The sequence below is a fragment of the Syngnathus floridae genome, chromosome 12 (assembly GCF_059516105.1).
Source record: "Syngnathus floridae isolate MCC-2025c chromosome 12, RoL_Sflo_1.0, whole genome shotgun sequence".
Taxonomy (NCBI): domain Eukaryota; kingdom Metazoa; phylum Chordata; class Actinopteri; order Syngnathiformes; family Syngnathidae; genus Syngnathus; species Syngnathus floridae.
In genome coordinates, this window is record NC_142424.1 from 5,368,529 (window position 1) to 5,393,806 (window position 25,278).

At 43.8% G+C, this 25,278-nt stretch overlaps 4 protein-coding genes and 1 long non-coding RNA gene across 6 annotated transcripts; 2 read left to right on the top strand and 3 right to left on the bottom strand.

The window, feature by feature from the left end:
* The first annotated feature begins 2,723 nt into the window (after window positions 1-2,723).
* On the top strand, window positions 2,724-6,266 carry nrarpa (NOTCH regulated ankyrin repeat protein a). 2 transcript variants are annotated; one of them, XM_088392644.1, is made up of 2 exons: window positions 2,724-2,963; window positions 3,092-6,266. In XM_088392644.1, exon 2 carries the CDS (start codon window positions 3,381-3,383, stop codon window positions 3,717-3,719), a length of 339 nt encoding a protein of 112 aa, XP_088248770.1. In that variant the 5' UTR covers window positions 2,724-2,963; window positions 3,092-3,380; the 3' UTR covers window positions 3,720-6,266. The 2 variants fall into 2 exon arrangements, with proteins under 2 accessions (XP_088248770.1, XP_088248771.1); XM_088392645.1 differs by having other exon boundaries at window positions 3,096-6,266.
* Window positions 6,267-6,877: 611 nt separating this feature from the next.
* Window positions 6,878-12,810, top strand: LOC148389737 (uncharacterized). Its single transcript, XR_015861706.1, has 4 exons — window positions 6,878-7,178; window positions 7,263-7,370; window positions 7,465-7,675; window positions 12,602-12,810. It is a non-coding gene; the product is annotated as an uncharacterized LOC148389737 (long non-coding RNA).
* A 6,347-nt stretch (window positions 12,811-19,157) lies between these two features.
* Window positions 19,158-21,115, bottom strand: ambp (alpha-1-microglobulin/bikunin precursor). Its single transcript, XM_088392535.1, has 10 exons — window positions 20,946-21,115; window positions 20,701-20,840; window positions 20,541-20,611; window positions 20,366-20,482; window positions 20,189-20,290; window positions 20,076-20,122; window positions 19,849-19,939; window positions 19,612-19,779; window positions 19,384-19,551; window positions 19,158-19,303 (listed from the first exon to the last, which is right to left on the bottom strand). Exons 1-10 carry the CDS (start codon window positions 21,060-21,062, stop codon window positions 19,281-19,283), a joined length of 1,044 nt encoding a protein of 347 aa, XP_088248661.1. The 5' UTR covers window positions 21,063-21,115; the 3' UTR covers window positions 19,158-19,280.
* A 221-nt stretch (window positions 21,116-21,336) lies between these two features.
* Window positions 21,337-22,679, bottom strand: LOC148389739 (protein AMBP-like). Its single transcript, XM_088392537.1, has 5 exons — window positions 22,387-22,679; window positions 22,169-22,311; window positions 21,922-21,998; window positions 21,739-21,858; window positions 21,337-21,462 (listed from the first exon to the last, which is right to left on the bottom strand). Exons 1-5 carry the CDS (start codon window positions 22,486-22,488, stop codon window positions 21,344-21,346), a joined length of 561 nt encoding a protein of 186 aa, XP_088248663.1. The 5' UTR covers window positions 22,489-22,679; the 3' UTR covers window positions 21,337-21,343.
* A 379-nt stretch (window positions 22,680-23,058) lies between these two features.
* On the bottom strand, window positions 23,059-24,753 carry ptgdsa (prostaglandin D2 synthase a). Its single transcript, XM_088391999.1, has 7 exons — window positions 24,526-24,753; window positions 24,004-24,143; window positions 23,864-23,940; window positions 23,667-23,777; window positions 23,502-23,603; window positions 23,305-23,333; window positions 23,059-23,217 (listed from the first exon to the last, which is right to left on the bottom strand). Exons 1-6 carry the CDS (start codon window positions 24,742-24,744, stop codon window positions 23,305-23,307), a joined length of 678 nt encoding a protein of 225 aa, XP_088248125.1. The 5' UTR covers window positions 24,745-24,753; the 3' UTR covers window positions 23,059-23,217.
* Between the last annotated feature and the right edge of the window lie 525 nt (window positions 24,754-25,278).

A 25,278-nucleotide genomic window follows, 5' to 3' on the forward strand; every position in this document is an offset into this window, starting at 1 on the left:
TAAATATTACCACAATTTATCACTAAGTGTGACCTAATTCCCCAAATTTTGCAAAGAATGTTTTTCCCTTTTTAAAATAACTGAAAAAAGACACCTCCTGCTTTTTGCATTTACCGCCACCCCTTTTCAAACCAAAACAATAATCAAGCAAATCTAAAATAATTAGAATGCAAAGAGTTGCCACCCTCTAGCTCCAAAACGACACCCTATGTGCCTAGTCCAGGTGGTCGCAGCTCCCTCCACATGTCTTTGTGCTCAGCTCAGCTCCTCCGCCTTTTAAACTAAACCACACAGCCTCAACTCTTTTGCAGAAGTTGCCACTTTCTCTGGGCAGAAATCAGCTCTGCCTTTGGAGTGAACTCCTTGCCTGTCTGCTGAGCACCATCTCTGCTGCAGCGCCATGTTATTTGATCCTTGCTCTTTCTTTGCTGGGAAGAAAAGCTCGCCTCTTTCCCACGCTCTGAGGACACGTGGTGTCCGGAATGAATTGGATGCAGAAGGCCCCTCCCTCCGCAGTACCACGTCACCTCTTTCTCTCACTCTCTCTTGCTCTACACACACACACACACACACACACACACACACACACCCTAATACAGGCTTTTCAGCAAGAATTCCACTGTTACCAATGTGAGGTGTTATTTTTTTTTTTTAACTGACATTTTTACGTGACACTTTTACATCCATTTCCTCTGCAAGTTTTCCTGTCTCCTCATTTTTGCATACCGTCCCCACCCTCTCCCGGGACCCCCCTCCTGTCTTTCCCCGTACGTCTCGGCGCCAAAGCTCGGCCTTGCGCGCCGAGTTGCCTCGCTCCGTCCGGCCCGTGCGTTTACAACGCGTCACCTCGACTCCGGGCTCTTTTGTCTTTACGCTGGAAAATGCACGCCTTGTTTATCAACACGGCTCCAATAATAGAACCGCAACTGACTTGCGTGATCATTCAAACAGTTCATTCCATCATGGATGATTTAGTAGCCCCAATAATGTGGTAATAACAGTTTGAATCCAATCATTCTTTTGTTACTTCCCAAAGCATTGTTTATCTGGTTTTGGCTGCTTCCCAGAGAATTATTCCTAAGAATTAAACGGAAGAAACGCCGAAACATTTTGCCGCTGCGGTCTGCGCAAATGTTTTCCAAGTGTCCAGACGCACTAAAGCCAAAGTTCTGATGGTGGACAGATGTTCCTGATTTTCCGCAAGTTCTCCTCCATTCACCAAGTCAAGGAGAGAGGGAGGAAAAACACACAGAAAAACATAAGCAAAACACATGTAGATCGAAATCCCATTGACACAGAAAAACCATGAGCCGCATTCCATGTTTGAAGTACATTGCGTGTGCACTCATTCAGGTCAGCGATGGCGGCGGCAAGGACTACACATCTGTTTCTGAACACAACATAAAAAGATCTGAGTTAAATTCTCACCGCAGTGATTGGAGTGAGTCAGAACTATTCTTTTGAACGTTTGCAGCTGTGGGAACAAACAATAAGGAAGCGCACCGACACCTGCAGACGCACCCACAAAAATGCATTGATGAATCACATTCAGGTTTGACACCTAAGATAATTTTAATTAGTTAATTTTAGCACATCACATGGCATGCTTGGATAAGTCCTGACTCAGTTCACACCTGTGGGACTGGAAAAAAAAAATTTTTGGAATGAATGGTCACCAAAATTTAAAATAGTTAACATCATTTCCAACTAGGCTAGTAATTTTTTTTTATCTTATCTAGAAAATATGCAACTTTTTCTCCTTAACATAGCCCGTTTTTCCCTCATTATTGCTGCTTTATTGCCTATGTTTTAGAGGTGTTGGTTTGTTTTTTTCAAGTAGGCCAATGCGGTTGAAACCTGCAGCCGCAAATGTGCACCAAATGTATAGTTGAGTGTGGGAAACAAAAAACAAACGGTGCAAACGGCCCACATACACCTTTGTGCGGTTTGCACTCATTTCCTCCATCCATACGTTTGTTACACTTCAACAATATTCTCTCACCACCTCACACTAGGCGTCAGTCACACACACACACTCACACACACACACACACAAGCACTCGGTTCCCACGGTGGTGGGGGTGGCCGAGCGGCGTGTCAATCTGCGCACAGCGTCACCTCTTTTCACTCGCCCAAAAAAAAAAAGAGGAAGTAGAGCGGGCCCTTTTGTTATGGCAAGTCCCACACAGTCTAGTCATTTCAAAACAACTGCAATATATCCGCAGTTTATGATTTAAGAAACCGACTCTAATCTCCTGTGCGGCAGTTGTTCTAAATGAGGGGGGACAGGCTTCCGGGTTGCATTTGGAGGGCGTTTGTAGTGCCATTTGCCCCCCCTACCCCTCCCCCGACACACCCACCCGCACACATTTTATAGTAAAAACAAATAAATAGTTAAGGAATTCCATGTTTGCTTGCAACTTTTAATTTGTAGAAAATAGTAAAGTCACAATACAACGGCACTTAAGCACATATCAATTATTTTTCTTGAATAGATGACATGATCCAATCTCATTAACATTGACCTGGGGATTTCAGGAAAAATAATCATAGAGACCGTACCCATTTGGCTAATTAATCAGACATTATGATAGATGGATAGACAGGTAGATAGAAAGATAATGACAGCACATTTGGAGGGGTGCTCGGGCAGAGACCACGCCTCTCTCTCCCGCCGCCCCTCTTCCAGAGCCGGCATCAGCCTATAACCTCGCCGGGTTTCCACCCATTCCTCCACATTTGTCCCCCCCACCTCCTCCTCCCTTGTATTGTCATGCAAATAAAGGACGCGTAAAATATTCCCCCAGAGCGCAGCCACCAGCCAGCCAGAGCGCACCGAGGACGCAACAGAGCGGACCAAACGCTGGTGGATTTTTAACCTTTTTCGGGGGGGTTGTTTTTGTTTTGTTTGTTTGTTTGTTTTTTGTCTTTTATTCAGCGTTCTTAATCCGTCCGTCCCACAGGTAAGTCCGAAAGACCCAAAGTGTCCGTGCGTAAAAGCATAGCGCACGCGTTTGGATGTGGTGGAATGCGGTCTGGTGTCTGATCTAGTTTGGACTTTGGTGCGCGCGTGTGTGTCCCGCTTTTTCAGGCAGACTCTCGCATGAACAGCCGACGTGGACGTGGGAGAACCAAAGAAGGAGAGTGGTCCGAGGTGTCCCTATATAACATCATCTGCCGCTGCTAGGAAACTGTACAGAGCACCACGCCAACACCGCCGCTCCACACAACACACGGGATCAACTACCTTGAGGATCTGCGTGTTTTCACTCCTTTTTGGGGATATACAAACAAGTGTGGCCAAGCGCGAGAGCTTTTTTAGACGGGATTACTGGGCGCCCCCCCTTTCCCCTCCCTGCTCCTTGTCCTCCGACGCAGCCATGAGCCAGGCGGACGTGTCCACATGCTCAGCCCCGCAAAGGGTCTTTCAGGAGGCGGTGAAGAAGGGCAACACCAAGGAGCTGCACTCGCTGCTGCAGAACATGACGAACTGCGAATTCAACGTCAACTCGTTCGGACCCGAGGGTCAGACGGCGCTGCACCAGTCCGTCATCGACGGCAACCTGGAGCTGGTCAAGCTGCTGGTCAAGTTCGGTGCGGACATCCGGCTCGCCAACCGGGAGGGTTGGAGCGCCCTGCACATCGCCGCCTTCGGGGGTCACCAGGACATTGTGCTATACCTCATCACCAAGGCCAAGTACTCCTCTGGGGCCCGGTGATTGCTCGCTCCCAGCCTCCCTTTCTCCTTCCTCCCCTCTCTGCTGTGTGTCAGGTAAAAAAAAAAAAAAAAGGAAAAAAAAGGTAATGGCAGCAACACAACTCTAAACTCCATGTGCCAAACATCAATTGGGCCGCATCTGAATCTTTTAATAACACACACTTGTTTTGTTGGTACTAAAGCAGGGGTGGGGGACATTTTTCCAATCAGTCCTCTTGGCACAGTGCTAAATTCATGATCATAATTGTATCATCTTAAAACGCACTTGGCTGGCCGCTGAATGGCCCGCAAGCCGTAGGTTGCCCACCCCTGTCCTAAAAGCTTTTTTTCTTGAATGTGTCTATAGATGGTGCGTTCCACTCATTGTTTTTTCCCCCCCCTCCATCTTCAATAATGCTCATCATTGTCCAATAAACCAACCATTTTAACTTATTTAAAGTGAATTAGGGCACTTGATGCTGGAATATCTGAAAGGGAGGACACACAAAGCAAGAAAAGGCAGAAATATTTTATTGTACTGAACTCAAAGAGCGGCATTATGGCTATCTGACATGCTTTTATGTTTGTTTGTTTGTTTGTTTGTTTGTTTGTTTGTTTGTTTGTTTGTTTAACCGTCTTGATATAACAAATGGCTTCAATGTGGTTGTGAAGTACTGTACACCATAGCTTTACTTTGTTTCTGTCATTGTTTGAAGAGAGATACAAAACATTCAACTCGCCATCATCCACGCTGGCGTCCAACTTTTTCAAGCCAATCTGCCAATGGTCATTGTGTTGTTACTTTTAAGAAAGAAAGAAAAAAAACAGCTGCTTTGTTTAAAAAAAAAAAAAAAAAATCAATGAAAAATTGGAATCACTTTATAAACACACTTCAGTATTCTATTAACATCCTCACTGTGAAAGCAGGCTGTTTTGTATTTTTGTCATATTTATGAAGGTACATTTTGATTGAGAAGAAAAAAGAAAAAAAATCTTTAAATGTTAGAGAGTGACTCAAGCTGCTTCAGTTAAAAAAAAAGAAAACTGTCCCATGTGGAGGTATCTCCTCCGTGCGTGCCCCCTCCCCTCCCATTCCTCCCATCAGGATTGGTTGCCTTTTGCCAGCTACCTCGACTTTTAAAGTATTTTCATGTTGTGCTTATGCCAGTATGTTGTGTGTTTTTGCCCCCTTCCACTCCCCCCAAAAATATCCTGCATCCTCATTTGGGACTATTTGTTTCACACTACAACCAAACCAGTTCAGACAAGCTAAGCATCAGTGTGCCTTTCTGCAATCTCTCCTTTTTGGGAGGGGTCTGGGGGGGTGTTTTTTTTTTCCAGTCAAGACAACAAGTGGAATGGCTTCTAAATGCAGGGAGTTTGAATTGCACAAATACACGGAGCCTTGAGAGTCTCTTGGCTTTGGATGGAAGAGTTACTACTACTGACTTTTTGAACAAACACATCAGAACTCACAACATGTGGCAATTGCAGGACTCACAAAGAAAATCCTTAAAGTTGCCTGCTGCATTTAATAAAAGACAAAAAAAAAAAAAAGTCGTGGCACCCTAACATTTGAATCAACGCTGCTTGTATTTTGTCATAATTATTTTTTTCTTTTCAAAGGCTTCACAGCAGCTTCATGGGAAGAGTGTTTGAAAGTGTATGCTTCTCATGAGGCCCAAAATTGAGGCCTTCTCATGAGGCCCGCACACACACACACACAAAACACACAAGCACCAGTAAACTGAAGCGATTGGATTGGTATCAGGCAACACATGAAATATGCATCGCTTGTCTTAAACTTGATGTTTTTATTTTTTTTTTTGTTTCAATATTGCACTGATGACTGCTGTTGAGGTTGGCTTTTTATGTGCCAACATTTAAGAATTTTTTTCTGAATAGAAAAAAAAAAAATCAAACAGCAAAATACTATTGTATAAATATATGCTCCAGGTGATAAATGCGCATGTTACTTTGTGGAAACTGTTTTTCAAGCAAAGGTATGTACGGTTGTTTATTTGTGTGTATGTTTGTATGTATATATATATATATATGTATATGTATATAAATGTATATATATATATATGTATGTATATATATATATACATACACACACGCTAATGATGAAATTGGGGCACTTTCTTTTCTGAAGTGCTGTCTTCCTGTTTTTTATGAAAGGGGAATAATACATTTGATGGTAAGATCATTGTAACATGATTAAAAATTGCACGGTTGTGTGGTTGTAAGGCTTACCAGAGTCATAACATTTATGACGTAATGAGCCAGCTGCCGGAGTGGTGTACATGATATGAGTGTGTTGTTCTTTTTTTGTGAAGAAAACAAAAGTGCTGAGTTTGTGTTTTTGTGGGGGGGGGCAAGTTGTATTTCAGTTGTTTTTTTTTTGCTTAATTTCAAGCAAGAGGAAACGGCTGATTTTCCTTTTTCTGAATTTTATTTTGAATGTTTGTAACACTGTGATGATGACGTGATGTCACATGGAGATGAGTGCTGTATTATTTTTGTACGTTTGTGTACAAGCCAGTAAAGAAAACATGAAACTTCCAAATTTCCGTGTATGCATCTTTCTATTGTCATGCTTGTGCAAAAAGTACATTCGCAATCTGAATTTCCCATAGAACGTTGGTGAAGCTCCACACATGCACACCCTCCTTTTGCTCTTCTGTCTTCTAACCAAGCAGGTCCAGCCCAAATCGACATTCTCTCCCTTTGTCATTCATCTGGCCTCATCCTTTCACCGCCGGCATAAAAGGGCCCGGTGCATTGTGGGTAGGCTCCGTTTAAAGCAGCCTTCCCCTCCCTTGCGTGTGTTTTGGGAGAGATGGTTTTATGTTACCCGCACACATCCAAACCCCCTCGTGCACTCCATCAAGGTTCTGCTCTTAACTAAGCCTTCCAGTCATTATTATTTGCTGCTTGTTCTGAAATAATTATTTTTCACGAAGGGGGGTTGCCATACTGTAAGCTATCATGTCAAAAATTCCATGACACGACGAAGGCCGTGGGAAAAAAGCAACATGACAAAGCATTTGTCTACATGTTGAACCTGTTAGTGGTGCAAAACTTGAGTGGGCGTTGACTGACGGTTAACTACAAACGTTACGTCCTCGCCGATTCAACTTGCGGCCTGAGAACTTTCTGTTTGACATTGTTTACAGTAAGTATAAGGGTTGGATAGATTTGCGCTCCACCACAGAATCTGATCCAGCCCGCCGTGCAATTCTGAAAATAAATAAAATCTCAGAGGAACTATTACGAGAAAACCTCAACCATCCATTTCCTACAGTATATCGCTTGTCCTCATTAAGATTGTGGCTGAGGCGGGCGACACCCTGGATTGGTTGCCCACCAGTTGCAGGACAAATATAAACCAACCAACCATTCACACCTGAGGACAATTTTGAGTCGACTCTAACATGCATGTTTGTGCAATGCGGGAGGAAGCCACAGTACAACCACGGTAAGAAAATAAAAAAATCCACATGGGAAAGCCAGATCTTAGTTTTGAACCATGCTAACGTCTTCATTGTCATTTGAAATTCAGGAGGGCTTCAAAAAAAAGCATTCAAGGGACAGTGCAAGACATTTGAAAGCTTCCTTGACCAACAGCTGAACCTTCAACCTGCACCTTCTGCATCTCTCTGCGCTTCAGGTACACAAATGCAGGAAAGTTGGTGTGTTTGACATGGCAGCCTGCCGCTGGCTCATTCTGCTGCTCTCTCTCTCTCTCTCTCTCACTTGTGCAGGATGTTTTTGTTGAGCTTAGCTCCCATTGTTCACGCAGCAACTTGGCTGGCCTCCCACGGCTGCTGCTTGCCGCTGCTGGCTGCTGGTTCCTATCGCCCCCCCACCCCTCGTAATGGCTTCTTCATGTGCCTCTTGCGTGAGCCAGACAGACAACGCAAAGCATCATGGGAGAGAAGAACCAGCTGAAAGTAAATAAACAGATCGACAGAGGTGAGCTCAGCTCTGCAAAATGCTTAAACAGTTTTTCGACTGTTACCTAAATGGTGGTGGGCTGTTTTTGGTACCTATCCCAAAATTGAAATTCGATTGGATAAAAAAATTCCTTGCTGGCCCTAGTGTCTCGCCACGGGAGATGGATGCTCTTGCAGCAGCTGCAAACAAGTGTGTGATAATCTTCAGTGTCATTGTTGGGCCCCCCTCTCATAAAATATTCATAGCAGTGCTCAAAGAGGCCTCACATGATGAGTGTAACATGCAAATGAACAATCAATTCCTCATTTTCTAACGGCAACTGTTCAACCTCAGTGTTGGCTTTGATTGCGTGATCCTTCGCGCCACTTCCTCAAAGTCCCTGACGGTTAGTAAGACAGCGCATTTGTGCGGTTTCTGAACCAGGGTGAGAGGAAAGCGGGAAACCGCAAAGAGGAACTCAAAGAATGTCTTTCTCGTAGCTTCAGTTCCACCGGCAGGTTATCAGCTGACGCTGCACAATTTAATGAGAGCTCCATTGCCTTAATGACATGTATGTAACATATTGTAAAGGATTTATTTTTGTAGAATTTTGAAGGGAAAAAGAAATGCAATCCATTTTTAAATACAGTCGATTTGGGAAAATGGAGTTAATTGGTTCCGAATGCTTTCAGGCCAATGACGAGCTTGGCATTTGTTACCATGACAACAGGTGGCAAAGCCTGAGCATTAGAGGGTTAATTGTTCACATTCATCATCAAGTGATAAATTATTGCAGTAAGGTTATATTTAGCACAGAGCTGATGATGCTCAGTGCATCGCTATGAACATGCTGATGGTGCACAAACAAAAACATGTCTGTGGGCCCCCCACCCAACTACCGGCACCCCGGCCAAAGTCTGCTCGGGTGTAAGACGGGGAGTAAAAGACATAAAGAGAGAGAGACAGGTGGTCAGGACGGTCTCTCCCTCGCCCCTACGCTCCTTTTTGAACTCCTCTTTCATTCTCGCACTTCATTCTGCGCTCCTCTCCACGGCGCTGGTGACAAGGCGCTCCATTCACGGCCTCATTCTTACACCCGCCCCGTACCCCATCTCCCCTCCCGGTGCACCACGACCCCGTCCCCCTCCCTGGTAGCTCCATTGTCTCGCTCGTGGGGGCCTGCTTTAGCTGCTATTCACCAGCCAGACGGACTGCCATTGACTGGACCCCCCCCCCACACCCAAGACCCCCTCTGCCCCCACCCCCCTCACACACATATGCACACAGCAACCTGGCCCGTCCCCACCCTGCAAGCTTGCATCAGGCAGCTGCTATGCTAATAGGGAGGAAGGCCCCGGCTGGAGGGAGGATGAGGAGGGGTGGGGGGGTTCAGAGTAGCCAGCCTATAGCAAAAGGGGGAGATGGGGGGGGGGGGGGGGGTGACCCTGCTCCCTCCATCTCCATAGTCATGCCAGAGCAGCAGCAGACCTCCTGTTACACAAAAGGAGCCCCCCACGACACCCCCTGCACCTTCACCCTCCCCCTGGCCTCCTCTGTTCCACCTCTTTCTCATTCAAATCCATTTTATACCCCAGTGGTAAAGGCAGCTGTAAGTGCAGTATGTAAAGTAACCCTACTCCTACCCCGCGGGCGCAGCCATTCAACATGTGCGTGTGCGAGTGCATGCGTGTGTGTAGAAGTGTGTGTGTGCAAGCTTTGTTTTGGTCTGTGCCCCATACCTACACACTCACACACACCTGTCCTTGAGTTCAGTTGCATAGACAAATAGTGCAACAATTCACTACTCATCATGAGCACAAAACAAAGATATGAACCAAACTGTGGATTCAGGCACCCATGCAAATTTTGCTCCTCCACTGTATAAAAACAAATATTAATTTTATTATATTATTGCAGTGATATGATAGGCAAAATAATATAACAAAGTAAAATGTGACTGTACTGTAAAAAGTAAGAACTTTTTACAAATTCAACTTGGATCATGTCATGGTGTGTGTTGGCATGTTGCATTGTGTCAGTCATGTTTGTACATCTCTTTTAGTGGGCTTTAAAGAGGGAGGGGTTGTTAGAGCTGGCGTTGTTGGCAGGAAGGCATCCCTCGCTCACTCTCTCCTCTTCTGTTATTTAGCCTCTGTAGTGTGACCCTGTGCCCCATCGGGGGAGCCATGTTCCATTTGACATCTGCCTGTTTGTTAGGGAAAGGAGGGGGGGGGGGGGCGTTGGGGGGGGGGTGCCCATATGGAACTCCAACCCCTCTCACCCCCAACCCTGACATGCACCCACACACACACATACATACATGTACACCTCCTGCCGCTTACTCCCTTTGTCTTTGCATGTTATGCCATTCCAGCACACAGACCCGCTGCAAGCAAAAACTGGGCAGGGGGGGTGTAGATTTGGGGGTCATAGCCAAACAGGTAGATAGACACAATGTAGAAAACTGCCATCTGATGTGAGAGGGCATTTTTAATATGACCTACAAGTACACACTTCTGGATGGGGCCACTCGTGTCATGACCCGGCCCAGCTGGACTGTGTATGTGTATGGTTTTTGTACAATTTTCACATTTAGAATTGTGTATTTTAGTAGGCTGTGTTGTGGGTCAACAAATATTATGGAGAAGCAATCGACTCAAGATCACATTAGCACTTGGTCCAACAGGCTGCTAATTTATAGTTAGCTAAAATGCTAATGAATCAATATACCCAGATTATTACATATGCCACAATTCAATTGATTAAATAATTTGTGCTTGAATTCTTATTTGAGGCAATTCATTTGTTAATTGACACGCTGCTGCACACCTTAACGTGCACACGTCGTACGATGAGCTGCACCCATGACCCTCCATATGGATTACACAGTAACACAATGATTCAGTGTGTGAGTTAGCACAATGGATCTGGATGTAGGCTAACGATTTGAAATGGCCCAGTGTGATGATGACAAACCTGCCGGTGATGCCATGTCCCGCGAGGCTGTCGTCTGGCAACCTGCTTACCATAATACCTCTTGTCCAAAAGGGGGCTTACCGTGAATTAGGTTGTTAACACCATGATGCACATCTGTTGCGGGATTCTCCTTTATGTGAAAATGCTCAAATTCATCCGTTTACTGCAGCCACCTCTGTTTTGCCTCAAAATATCACCATCATAAAACCCTTAGCGTCGCTGCACGTATTAAATCACAATCTATGCAATATATACTGTATGTGTGTGTGTTTGCGCGCGCATGTGTGTCAGGGAGTAATTATAGAGAATAAAGGCTTGCTTGTACAGAATGAAACTGTGGGGTTTGAAGTGAGATGGAAGATGCTTTTCTGTTTGGCTGAGCACACTCAATGGTGCTATTCAGCCAGCCCCCTTACAGCCCATTGTACTCCCACCAGTAGCCTTACACACACACACATACACATGGACGGACGGTGCAGTGTTGGGGGATGAAGGAGCGCCTGCTCAATGTGATGTTTGTAAAGTGGAGATTTTGATTCTGCATTTTTTTATCATATTACACCTTGTTCCCAATTCCTGGTGGTCAAGTGGTTCTGGTTTGGGTTTGACCCCTGGTCAGAAATTGATCTCAGTGGTGCAGCAATGTAAAGCTAGTCCATCCCTGCACTCTGGAGAAGTCTTTGTGTCAAAAATCAATACAACACATACTGTCAGTGTCTCCAAGCCTGGTTTGGTTCTGTGCTCCAGCAGTTAATCAGCTCCGCATGACACGCACAGACAAAGTCACACAATAGTCTGGCAAGGCGTTAGACTCCCTCACGCTTGTTGGCGGGGTGGCAGGGTGGTCAATGATAATCGGCCATTGGTGTGCAGCCCATTAGGCCATTGATCCGTTCTGCCACCTGGGGAAAGGAATGTGCCGGGACCTCCCTTGTGTCTGCTTGTGTCACTTTGTGGTCAGTGTGGGTGTATGGGTTGGTTAGATCACAAACTCATGCCCCTTGTTTTTGTGCTGGAAGGTATTATTTCTCAATTTCTGCCGTTGTTGTTTTTTTGACTTCATTGTTGCCAAATAGTACGCATCGTCTTAAGGAGGTGCAACGATAGTGCCGAGCTCAGCATGTTTAACACGTACGTGAGTTGCATATTTACACGGCGTGTGCACAAAGGGGAGAAAGGAGCTTCATTCATTAGCTGCTTCTGTTTGTCACCTCCTTTTCTCAAAGCGGCACAAGCGATGCAACTTTTCTGTGAGTGCAAAAAAAGGACTAATTAAAAGCACTCAGCTTTAGCTGACACTTCTTGGCTGAGACATCATTAAATCACACACTAAAGTTGATTTGATCCGAGAGCAATTTGTTATTCAGCTGCTTTATTTACACTGAACTTTATTTTTTTACAGTTTTTTTTAGATCAGATTGTATAGGTTGACCTCAACCGAACACATTTCAAGGCGTCCAAATTAATCGATGAATTGATCAAATTAATCGACACCTAATAACTGAGTAATCGTTTATAGCCATTGATGCAAAACTTCAAATGATTAAATGTATAATTTTGCTTATGATGTCTGTCCTTGACATTATATTAGTTTTGGATTTATAGACTCTGGCTGGACCTCATACACATTAGAAAGTCCTTTTATTCATATATTGACAATGGAAGGACTTGATGACTTGTCATATAGGTCATCATATATCTTTCGGAAGGAACTCCAGCTTTTCTTCCCCTTTCACTTCCTGTTTATGTCATGGCCAGCTGCCCCAATACTTGTCCATGTGGTGTGCTTTAGAAGTTGCCCGAGTGGTGTCACTTGTGTGTGTGTGCATGTGTCTTTGTGATGAACTTGAAGCAAAGAAAGTGCAAGGGGAGAGCGAGGCTTGCTGCCATAACAATAGACTGCAGCAGCAGCTGACCAGAGGATCTCCTCTTCTTTTGTCATCCTGTATAATGACATGTCCTCCTCACACCCTCCCCTTCCTCCCTTAGGCCTTCATCATCATCATCATCATGCAGCATCATCTCCCTCATCTCACTACCACGTCCACTGCTCAAATATGCAACCTTAGGGAGCTTACCAACACTCTGTGACCCTCCGCCCACATCCCACCCCCCACTTGACATGTGTTGGTGCCCATCTGTTTTGAACGTATTATGGAATAAGACCGCTTTACAATAAAGCTACCCTTATGAAAACATTATTATCTCTCATATCGTACGACCCAATTATTTGTTAGGATTATTTGATGTTAGCACTAAATTCTATCTATGACAAGAGCTGTATTGTGTTTTGTAGTTAGCCAGCTCGAAGCTACTGAAAAGTTTCCATGCAACCAATTACAGACATCACTTCCCGTCACTCTCCGTGGGAACTTCCACACAATAAGCTGTCACTCTCCCTCCTCCAGTGTGTGTGTGTGAGTGTGTGCATGTATGTGTGTGCATTTGCCATAGTAGCGGTTGAGGCAGCGCCAGGTGATACGGGCCGGTGCGGAAGGTCAGTGCTGTGATGTCACTTCCCCTTCCTGTCCGGATATTCCCAGCATTCTACCAGCACAAGCCGGGAACTCTGGGAACTAAGAGCAGGAAGTCTGGCTCCTTCAGAGAGAATTTCTTTTTTTTTTAGAAAAACACTATATTAACAAAAGAAATGAACAAAAAGACATTGCAACAAAATTACACAAATTACGCACATCTCCAGAGAAGTATTCAAGTTTTTGGTGGTCTCTTGCAATCCCCAATTCCTAGTAGGACATTGCATAAAATCTGAACACATGATTCGCCAACGCGTCCTAGAGTCCACTAAATACACTAACCTACACAAGATATTTAATGTATTTTGCAAATTCATCCAATCATCCCAGTTTTTAATGTTACTTTCTCCAGATGTTATGTTTCAGCTCCTTCAACGGATTTTTAATATTAGATCAGAGTTCAACAAAGGCCACCCATCTCAAGGTACAAGTCCCAAAGTGATGCCTTTAACCATCAGCTTTAAACCCTACTTTGAAACTCTAACTCTAATATGAAACCCTACTTTGAAACCCTAACCCTAGGTTTAAATCCATGTTTGAAACCCTTACCCTACTTTGAAACCCTACTTTGCAAGCCTTCAATATTAGATCAGGGTTCAACAAAGGCCACCCATTTCAGGGTACAAGTCCCAAAGTGATGCCTTTTAACAATCAGTGGTATATTTTTAAAACAAACTATATATACAAATACTTCCCACGATATGGTGGTGTCGTTGTTGCTGTTGAGAGTCATTTGCACTTTTATGCAAATTGTAAAACACGCGCTTTTGTTTCCATTTAAATTGAGCTTTCTCGCTTACCATACAGTGACAACCCCTCCAGTGACTACCAGTTGTGTTGAGTGGGTAAAGTAAGCCTTTTCAAGCTCTTTATTTACTGTTTATATATAAATGTGTGTATTTCCACAATATAGGATCATCATAGTGATGGGATCATGAGGCGTCGTGTTTCGACCATTCGACTGTATTGATACCGTCGATACTGTGTCACCGAGTGCTGACACCTGCTGGACATTAAACATACTACAGGCAACCTAGTTGAGAGACTCGACACTGATATGATGACCTAGTATATACATTAATTAATCTAAGTAATTATGTTTTATATTGTGTTATTTCACATATTCATTTAAATTTAGAACATATTTTATTTATTAGTTACAGTCAATCAATAATGTGAACATGTATCATACCATGAAAATCTAATGAATGTGTTGTGAAAGAGGATGTTTGTTTTTTTACAAATTTTTATTTAAAACAATAAGTTTTCTCAATGTTTTGAAATAATCTGTTGCGTTTTTTGGACACAATTTCTCCTCACACGGCACAGATGAGGCTGGAGTACGGGGATTGAACCCGCGACCTTGGCGTTATTAATACCACGGTCTAACCAACTTAACCAGCCGTGGGTGCCTGGTTGTGTAATATCATTTTCTATAGGTGTTCAACCGGTGACATGGCAATCCAGACTCCGCAAAAGCACTGGAATGCAGAGAAATTGCAACGCAAGCCGGAAGAGGTTTGTCTTTTCATTGTCCCAGTATCTGACTTGGAGCTGCTCCATAATTCTTGATAACTTCGAGGATGAACTGCAAAAGATCAGATATTGTTTTGGCAGATCCATCCCGTTGACAATGCGCTTCCTTGACAGCTCGTTCAGTGTGTCAAAACGAACTAAGTGGGATGGGTGCAGTACAACATTTCTCCGGCAGAGGGCGCAAATCCTCTATAGTCAAGCATTATTAGGGTTTTGGTCAGTTGATGGTTTGAAATTTTCTGTTATATTGTAATGTTAAGGGTTAAAAAATAAGACGGCACATCATTATAGCTAACAAGGAAATAGTTTTAAAAAAACACGTAGGAAAGAGACAACAATTCAATTCAGCATCAAATCAGTCTTAAATAACCAGAAACACTTGTTAGTCAATTAAAAGCCTACAATGGCACTGGAAGGATTTATTGTCAAACAGAAAGAGCCTCCGCCCCAAAATCAAAAATCTAGCCAAGCATTTCAAGATTCAAGATTCAAGAGTTTTTTATTCGCCATGTTTGAGGGTGCCAAACAAGGAATTTGACTTCAGGAAATCACACTCTCTGTTCAACAGTTAGGTGACTAACAACAAATAATTTAAATAATAATTTTCCCTAATAAAGTGGCCTGTTATTAGGTACACTTGAAAATGGCGGTGTACCTAATGGAGTGTCCGTGTGATTCCCTCGTTAAGCGCACCTGCGTGAAAAGTTTTAGCTCCTGCAGAACGTGAAAGTAGCTAAAACTTTTCACGCAGGTGTGCTTAACGAGGGTCACTTGGAAAACATTTTTTTTTTACCTCGTGTAGTGTAACCCTAACCCTAAGCACAGCAAGAGCAAGCCTAACCCTAAGCACAGCAAAAGCGAGAGCAAGCCTAACACAAACCCTAACCCTAACCCTAAGCACAGCAAAAGCGAGCAAGCCTAACACAAACCCTAACCCTAACCCTAAGCACAGCAAGAGCAAGCCTAACACAAACCCTAACCCTAAGCACAGCAAGAGCAAGTCTAACCCTCAGCACAGCAAAAGCGAGAGCAAGCCTAACACAAACCCTAACCCTAACCCTAACACTAAGCACAGCAAGCGCAAGCCTAACCCTAAGCACAGCAAAAGCAAGCCTAACACAAACTCTAACCCTAACCCTAAGCACAGCGAGAGCAAGCCTAACCCTAAGCACAGCAAAAGCGAGAGCAAGCCTAACACAAACCCTAACCCTAACCCTAAGCACAGCAAGAGCAAGCCTAACCCTAAGCACAGCAAAAGCGAGAGCAAGCCTAACATAAACCCTAACCCTAAGCACAGCAAGAGCAAGCCTAACCCTAAGCACAGCAAAAGCGAGAGCAAGCCTAACACAAACCCTAACCCTAACCCTAAGCACAGCAAGAGCAAGACTAACCCTAAGCACAGCAAAAGCGAGCAAGCCTAACACAAACCCTAACCCTAACCCTAAGCACAGCAAGAGCAAGCCTAACCCTAAGCACAGCAAAAGCGAGAGCAAGCCTAACACAAACCCTAACCCTAACCCTAAGCACAGCAAGAGCAAGCCTAACCCTAAGCACAGCAAAAGCGAGAGCAAGCCTAACACAAACCCTAACCCTAACCCTAAACACAGCCAGAGCAAGCCTAACCCTAAGCACAGCAAAAGCGAGAGCAAGCCTAACACAAACCCTAACCCTAACCCTAAGCTCAGCAAGAGCAAGCCTAACCCTAAGCACAGCAAAAGCGAGCAAGCCTAACACAAACCCTAACCCTAACCCTAAGCACAGCAAGAGCAAGCCTAACCCTAAGCACAGCAAAAGCGAGAGCAAGCCTAACACAAACCCTAACCCTACCCTAACCCTAAGCACAGCAAGAGCAAGTCTAACCCTAAGCACAGCAAGAGCAAGCCTAACCCTAAGCACAGCAAAAGCGAGAGCAAGCCTAACACAAACCCTAACCGTAACCCTAAACACAGCCAGAGCAAGCCTAACCCTAAGCACAGCAAAAGCGAGCAAGCCTCACACAAACCCTAACCCTAACCCTAACCCTAAGCACAGCGAGAGCAAGCCTAACCCTAAGCACAGCAAAAGCGAGAGCAAGCCTAACACAAACCCTAACCCTAACCCTAACCCTAAGCACAGCAAGAGCAAGCCTAACCCTAAGCACAGCAAAAGCGAGAGCAAACCTAACATAAACCCTAACCCTAACCCTAAGCACAGCAAGAGCAAGCCTAACCCTAAGCACAGCAAAAGCGAGAGCAAGCCTAACACAAACCCTAACCCTAACCCTAAGCACAGCAAGAGCAAGACTAACCCTAAGCACAGCAAAAGCGAGCAAGCCTAACACAAACCCTAACCCTAACCCTAAGCACAGCAAGAGCAAGCCTAACCCTAAGCACAGCAAAAGCGAGAGCAAGCCTAACACAAACCCTAACCCTAACCCTAAGCACAGCAAGAGCAAGCCTAACCCTAAGCACAGCAAAAGCGAGAGCAAGCCTAACACAAACCCTAACCCTAACCCTAAACACAGCCAGAGTAAGCCTAACCCTAAGCACAGCAAAAGCGAGAGCAAGCCTAACACAAACCCTAACCCTAACCCTAAGCTCAGCAAGAGCAAGCCTAACCCTAAGCACAGCAAAAGCGAGAGCAAGCCTGACGCAAACCCTAACCCTAACCCTAAGCACAGCAAGAGCAAGCCTAACCCTAAGCACAGCAAAAGCGAGAGCAAGCCTAACACAAACCCTAACCCTAACCCTAACCCTAAACACAGCCAGAGCAAGCCTAACCCTAAGCACAGCAAAAGCGAGCAAGCCTCACACAAACCCTAACCCTAACCCTAAGCACAGCAAGAGCAAGCCTAACCCTAAGCACAGCAAAGGCGAGAGCAAGCCTAACACAAACCCTAACCCTAACCCTAAGCACAGCAAGAGCAAGTCTAACCCTAAGTACAGCAAAAGCGAGAGCAAGCCTAACACAAACCCTAACCCTAACCCTAACACTAAGCACAGCAAGAGCAAGCCTAACCGTAAGTGAAAAGTGCCACACCCGCCCTCACCCCCACTTTCTGATTGGCTGTTTGATCTGTGACGTCATTTGGACACTCTATTACAGGGGTGTCCAAGTCCAGTCCTCGAGGGCCGCATTCCTCCATGTTTTCCAAGTTTCCCTCGTTAAACACACCTGATTCAATGATCAGGCTCCTGCAGAACGTGAGGATGAACTGATCATTTGAACTTACACTGAGGGCCAAAAGTCCCAATGATCGTGAGCCGCAGGGGGGGGGGACCCCATTTCAACCCCTTACACTGAGTGCCAAGCAGGGAAGAAATGGGTACCATTGTTATAGTCACTGGTATGACTCGGCAGGGGTTTGAACCCACAACCTCCCAAACTCAGGGCGGACACTCTCCTCTCAGGCCACTGAGCTGGTAAACACTTGTATTGTAGTATAACACTTATAGTAGTTTTAAAATAACGTGTATACCTATATACGCCTAAATATTGTTATCCAATATATCTACTGCAATTTCACATTAGATTGCTGGTTTGAAATTTGCTTTTAATATTATTATTTTTTATAAACATTTATGTTAAAACTTGTCTGGTGTTTTATTCCTTGTTTCTTTATTCGCCAATTAAAAAAATCACCTTAATCATGCTTTATATGACAATATGTGTAAGGTACACCTTCAATAGGTACACTACACAAGGTTTAAAAAAAAGAATAAATAAATAAAGCACATCAAGGTAATTTCTCGCATCTGGGATCGAACCAAGTTCTTACCTAGCAAGAGCTCGAGTCACTAACCAGTCGGCTATTTCGACCGGCAGTCTCCAATTGCTTGCACTGTTTTGTACTAGTGATGTGCATTCCAGTTCTCAAGTGAACTGAATCTTTAGAATCGGTTCCTTCAAAATATTTGTTCAAAAGAATCGTTCACCAAATCGTTCGCTACACTTTCTTATTTATTTATTTATTTATTTATTTTACCTCGTGTAGTGTAACCCTAACCCTAAGCACAGCAAGAGCAAGCCTAACCCTAAGCACAGCAAAAGCGAGAGCAAGCCTAACACAAACCCTAACCCTAACCCTAAGCACAGCAAGGGCAAGCCTAACCCTAAGCACAGCAAAAGCGAGAGCAAGCCTAACACAAACCCTAACCCTAAGCACAGCAAGAGCAAGTCTAACCCTAAGCACAGCAAAAGCGAGAGCAAGCCTAACACAAACCCTAACCCTAAGCACAGCAAGAGCAAGTCTAACCCTAAGCACAGCAAAAGCGAGAGCAAGCCTAACACAAACCCTAACCCTAAGCACAGCAAGAGCAAGCCTAACCCTAAGTGAAAAGTGCCACACCCGCCCTCACCCCCACTTTCTGATTGGCTGTGATTTGGCCTTGTGCACCAATTGATATGCAGTGAGATTAATGACTGTCTTGGCCCTCCTTTGAAATCTTACATAGCTTGGCTGAAGATAGGCTCAAAAGAATTTGACAAGACAGTAATTTTCACATTTCATTTCTTTATTTGCAAAGTGTTCTGGCATAATATCCAAAGACATTTCCCCTTCAAATAAATTGCAGTCGGTGTTTGGAATTTTGACAGTCAAAAAGCTTTGGATGTTCCCCTTAGTCTTCCAAGAGTTTTGCATCTGTTGAAGAGAAAAAAAAAAAAGAATATCAAATGAAATATTTCACGAGGCGCCTTTCAAACGGCATGTGGCCCCCTCACTTTTTACGCCGCAGTACTCATCACACTCGGCCTTGCTGTAGAACTTGTTGCCGTTGGTCTGGCAGAAGCCTGCTTTGTAAGGCACACACTCGCCCAGGATGGAATCAAAAGACCAGTTGAGGGGCTCACCCGAGCACGTCACGGCGGTCAGGGGGAGACGACACACCGCTGCAAGGGAGGAATAATGGCATCACCATCTCAAAAAATACCAAGCTCTCCCATGCTCACCTTCAGTGCGGCACCTCTGAAGACACTCCCTCTCGCTCTTAAAGTTGTTCTTGTTGCCCAGACAACCTCCATAGTGGAACATCTGACAACTCATGGCGCTGGAGTTGTAGAAGTAGCGGTGATGTATACCAAAACAAGGCCCCGCCTCCACTCCTAGACTGCATGCCTCTGAAGGGATGACAAAGATCTGACCCTCTGACGTCTTTCGATTGACTCTTTTATTTTTGCTGCTCTTACCTGATCCGTTGAACATGAGGGTGTCGTCAGCAGAGCCTTCAAATTCCATTTCTTCCAGCGGCTTAGTTGATTCTACGTCCCTCTTCACCTTCTGTCTCACAAACATGAACAACATGAACATATTTTTCTTCAGCTCAGACCTTGACTATTGATAACAAAGATACAAAGCAGTTCCACTCACATCACTAATGAACTTAACAGAGCATATTGAAGAAATAATAATTTACCTCGACCACAATTGGCTCTTCCACCTGCTCACCAGGAACACAGTCACCTGTAAAAACATCTGCTGGAGAAACTGCCATTCGGAAAGCATCAATGTTACTGCTTTGTGCCATACCTTTGTTAAGTTTAATGACAACGTTGTCGTTGCTCATCCCTTGTTCTCCGACCAGCGTTTGAAAGTCATCCAGCACCGTGTCCCTCACCTCCATGGTCCTACCTGCGGGAAGATTGCAACAACCCGGCTGAGGACAAAGCCCAGCAAAGCGATGCTGCATGATGAGGGTCCACTCACTGTAAAGCTTCACTGTGGTGCAATTCTGGCCCTGTGATCTCTCCTTCATCATTATCATGAGGGCGTATTCCTCGTAGTTAGTGTGCACCACGTAGGCGTCCACTTGGGCGTCCCACTCTGCGGCAAAAGTAACTCTAATTCTCGGTGGCTTATTTATGATGAGAGAGAAACATACTTGCATAACGAAAACGACCCGGTGTTGGAGTTAGATGATACTCTCCACTTTTGTGCTTACAGGTCCCATTTCTAAACACACACGAGAAAAAAAAATCTTCAATTGTGAGTAATTGTGCATGATGTAAAAGTGTATGAAGCACAATACAACATGCACTGACTTGAGTACTGTTCTGGTCATTTGCAGTTTATCCTCAGCGGAACCTTTCTGCAGCACCAGCTTGCCGATTGCAGAGTCCTTCGTGGGGCAATCATGACGGCATGTCTTGGCCACAGCGACATCATGCCAAGTCCCTAAAAACTGGAATAAAAATATTGATTCTATACTTTGGTAGCAAAGTTTAGTCCAGTACTGAACAAAAAAAGGAGGAGGTAGAAGTTTCTTCAAGAAAGAAGTGCCACTTACCCTGGTTAGGTCAAAGTTCTCCTGCGTAGGATACAGTGGTTCTGGGAGAACCAGAGCCTGGCTGCTGCAGATCCATCCCAGGATTAGCGTAAAAGCTAGAAACACAGCTTTCTGCATGATCACAGTCTTTCGATGCTCTGGTTCATGTGAGGAGCATTGACCCGGTGTTATATGTGTGCCTCGGCAGACAATGCAAACAAGTGAAAGAGCAAAGTTCTGCCACTCATCCACTGACGGACTTCAGAATTTTGGCAAAATCAATATGTGATTATTTGAGGGATTAATGAATAACTGATGTGTGGTGTGTGGTGTTTGTTACTTTTTGTTTTAGGAATTAACCTTGATCATTTTAGTTACTGACGGGCTCAAGACAACAGAGTCGAGTCGTGTGTCAAGTTTCACAAACATGTATTAGACCCTTTGTTCTCATTAACAATGATGTCATCCCTCATTCCAAATGTTCGGACCAGCGTCTGGAAGTCGTCCAGCACGGCTTGCCTAACATCCAAAGATCGATCTAACAAAGACACAATCACAACCATAATTTTTTTTTATAACAAACCATCCTCAAATATTGAAATATATATATGTTGAATTGGTATAGGTTAGCACATCATGTTTTCACAATAAAAAATAATACAATATGCAATATATTTAGTAGTATTTATAATTTGGCTGGGTTATTCTATCCTGACATCCCTAGTTTGAGCTAATCATTTAATTGCTAATTGTTCATTTGCTAAAATTATATTCAAAATTATTTAACATGATACATTTTATTATCACAACTCACTGTAAAGTTTGAAGATGGTGGTCTTGTTCTGTGATACTATCTCCGTGCTCAGCAACCCCAACATGGCATACTGGTCATAGTCAGTCCGGACCACGTAGGCATCAACATCCACGCCAAGCCCTTGAGGGAGGTAATGCAGTTGATTAATGTGGTAGTGGGCTTTGGACAGTTATTGAAACGTACTTGGGACGTGGTAGAAAAATTGTCCTGCGGTGTCAGTTGAAGCATACTGAGTGGATGTCTGATGACATAAGCCATTCCTATGCAAAAAAAAAACAAAAACAGTCAAGTGCATTTATTGCAAAGTACAATTTTTTTAGTGACTATACCGATTTTCCAGGTATTTTTGCTTGTGTATTATATTTTTCTGGTGACTTTTAATATTTTTTCCCCTTCATTTGAAACCATAAAGCTTTACTTTCATCTTCACCTGGGAACTGTGGCCAGCACAGTGACGTTCCCCTGCTCAGAGGATTTCAGGTCCAAAATGACAATGACGGGGTTTCCTTTTTTCTTTTGCATATAATGAGGACAGTCAGAAACAACCGCCACCTCGTACCACTTCCCCGTGAACTGCAAGGAAGCATAATATCATGAAGCATGAACTATGTTGAAAGACAATCAAACTTGGGTTCGAGCTATGCTCACCTGGTCCAGATCAAAGCTCTCCTGAGGGACGATTTGACTTTCACCATGCAGGATCCAGTCAAAGACAAACAAAAACAACAAACTCCGAATTCTTGGCTTCATAGTTTCTCTGCCAGGAAGTTACTCATCCCCCGTAAAAAAGCTAAGATTGTCATGTTGACTTTATGTAGGTGGTCGAGCAAAGTTCTGTGTGCACGTGTCTGCGTTTGTAAACAAGAAGAAATGAGACGCTACCACTAACAATTAAAAAAGAAAAAAGAGAGAAAAGGTCAATTTATCGAGTGCTACCGTTGTTTGTCTGCCCTCTTGTGGTTATTTAAGGGATGGACACGTACATAGAAATAACGTCATCACGACACAACCAAACAATATTTGGACGCTACCACTAACAATTAAAAAAGAAAAAAGAGAGAAAAGGTCAATTTATCGAGCGCTACCGTTGTTTGTCTGCCCCCTTGTGGTTATTTAAGGGGTGGACACGTACATAGAAATAACGTCATCACGACACAACCAAACGCTATTTGGACGCCATTGGAGTCAGAATGGATATTAAACACTAACACGGAGCAATTAAATGTTTAGCAGAAAATATATTTTTTTGTGGGGCAAAAAAAAAAAATCAATATTATTAAAAAAAATAAGTAAAAAAAAACAACGACACCGTTTGGAGGATAGTGTTGTCATCTGTAAATGATTTATTTATGGAAATGTGAGTCAGCAGAATTGTTTACATCATCATTCTCATCGTCAGGTTATTATTGAAAGAGGTGTTTACAGTAACTGATGGCAGGTAAAAGGCCAAGTCAATACAATGGAGAAGCAACAAGGGACCTGCAGATTTTAACACACATAGTGAAGACGTGCTGAATACATGATGAATCCTCATGCATTTAAATATTTAATTATCAATTAACTCACCTATCCAGAAGGTGATGGAGGGCAATTGTCTGTTGGTTGAAAAAAAAAATACAATAATTTTAATCCAGTCATTTTCATAGAATATGATTTTTAAATATTTTTTCTCTTTTTTTGTGGGAGTGTGCAGTGTGTTCCTTCATTTCAATGTGTTCTAAAAAAGCCACAAAAAGTATTTATTGCTGCCTGCCAATTCATACCTGCGAGCGGCGGGGTGAGAATGGCTTCTCTTGGAAATCCTCGAGACAAAGCGAAGGCTTTAAACTTCTGAATGACGTCAACCCTCACCCTGGGTGTGCGACCTGCGAGCAAATGTGTGATCATTGCGACGTTCCTGCGAGTGCGCTTGTGCGTGTGTGTCTCACCATAGAGGGCCACCTGGGTGTACTCTCTATGAAACACTTTGTGTTTGAGCACCACGGCATATTCACTGTAGTTTGTGTCCACAACAGTGATGTCCTTCACCATGTTGTGACCTACGCATAGAAACCCCCCAGAAAATAATCACAAATGAAAACAGCCAACATAACACACTGACCAATAAAAGTAATGAGTCACTTACGTGTACTAAAGTATGTAAATTGTCCTGGAAGATTTGCTTTCTCATAGTAGTACATTTTACTTTGACATCCTGCAGGCCTACAAGACAAAGTGTCAAATTCTCGCTGTCAAATAAGAAGTAGGTAACGCCAAAACACTTACGTGGCGTCCCACATTGTGAGATTAACGTTGCCGTTTGCCTGCGTTGTGACGACACCCAGGGAGACCTTCAGTTTGTCTCTGTATGGGACAAAGCTTGCCGAGTCATACGCCAGGCCCACGCGGTACCACCTACCTGCAAACTAAAAACTCACATACATCAATAAGTCATATTCTGCCTGAAAAAAAGTACACAAAAGTGAGTAAAAGTGTAAAAGGTCACTTGTGGCCAACATTAAATAATCAGTTTCGTGTTATCTTTTAAGATAACATTCAAGGTCATTTAGGGTAGCCAGCAGAGTTTTTAGTCAATGTCAAAGCAAGAGCTTGATTACAAAACAACAAAAAGGAACATTATTTGAGAACACACAACATAATAGTTTGTCAGCAATATTAAAATTACTCAGATTATTAATAATACAGCCTGCTGGTCTTTAAAATATTTTTTTTACATATTTCTAAAAATTCCCAGCAATAATTGTATGCAAAATAAATGTCCTCAAAAGAACATGAAGTCGAACGTACCCTCTGCAAGTTGAAATCCCTCTGCGGCTTCACATCCCTGCTCGCCATCGATGTACACAACATCACCATGGCAACAACCACCACGGCGGTCCTCATGGTGGCGTGGAGAGGGGCGGGGGAGCGGATATAATGGACTGAGGTGAGGTGGATGAGCTGCAAAAACGGGGCTCGGGAGCGAGTTGTGATCCAAGTGGACTCAAATCTTCTCTGCAGCGACATTTGTTTATTCTGTGCGATCCACCCACCCAGTGGTCAGCCAATCACGGCTGAGCAGCAGCAGGGAGCAGGAAACGGGGGCCAAGAGTTGGAGAAGCCAAAACAAGCGTCTGGCTCTGATCAATTCAGTGAGGGCAATAAATCATAGCTTTGTGGTTTTGGAGTATCAGCTGAGGTTCATGTGGGGACCTCACAAGCACAAAAGGCTTTGGTGTCATGAGATTTGGGGTTATTGGGTCATTCTTTTTTGCTGTAAATGAGTGTTGATGTATACAAACCTGCTGATCACAAGATCAACACCATGCTGGTGGTGGCATCATACTGGTTTTCTTCAGCTGGAATTGGTGGAAGGAATTATCAGCAGCGGCTTCTGCAAGAAAGAAAAACAAACATCAGGGTAAAGCCTACTAGAACATCTGAACTTCATTTAGGGTACGCTAAATGGTGGGAGGCTTAATTCTAAATCCAGTCACATCCCAGTTGTAAAAGGGTGTGCATATTAATGCAACTACGTTATCGAATAATAAACTCAATTGT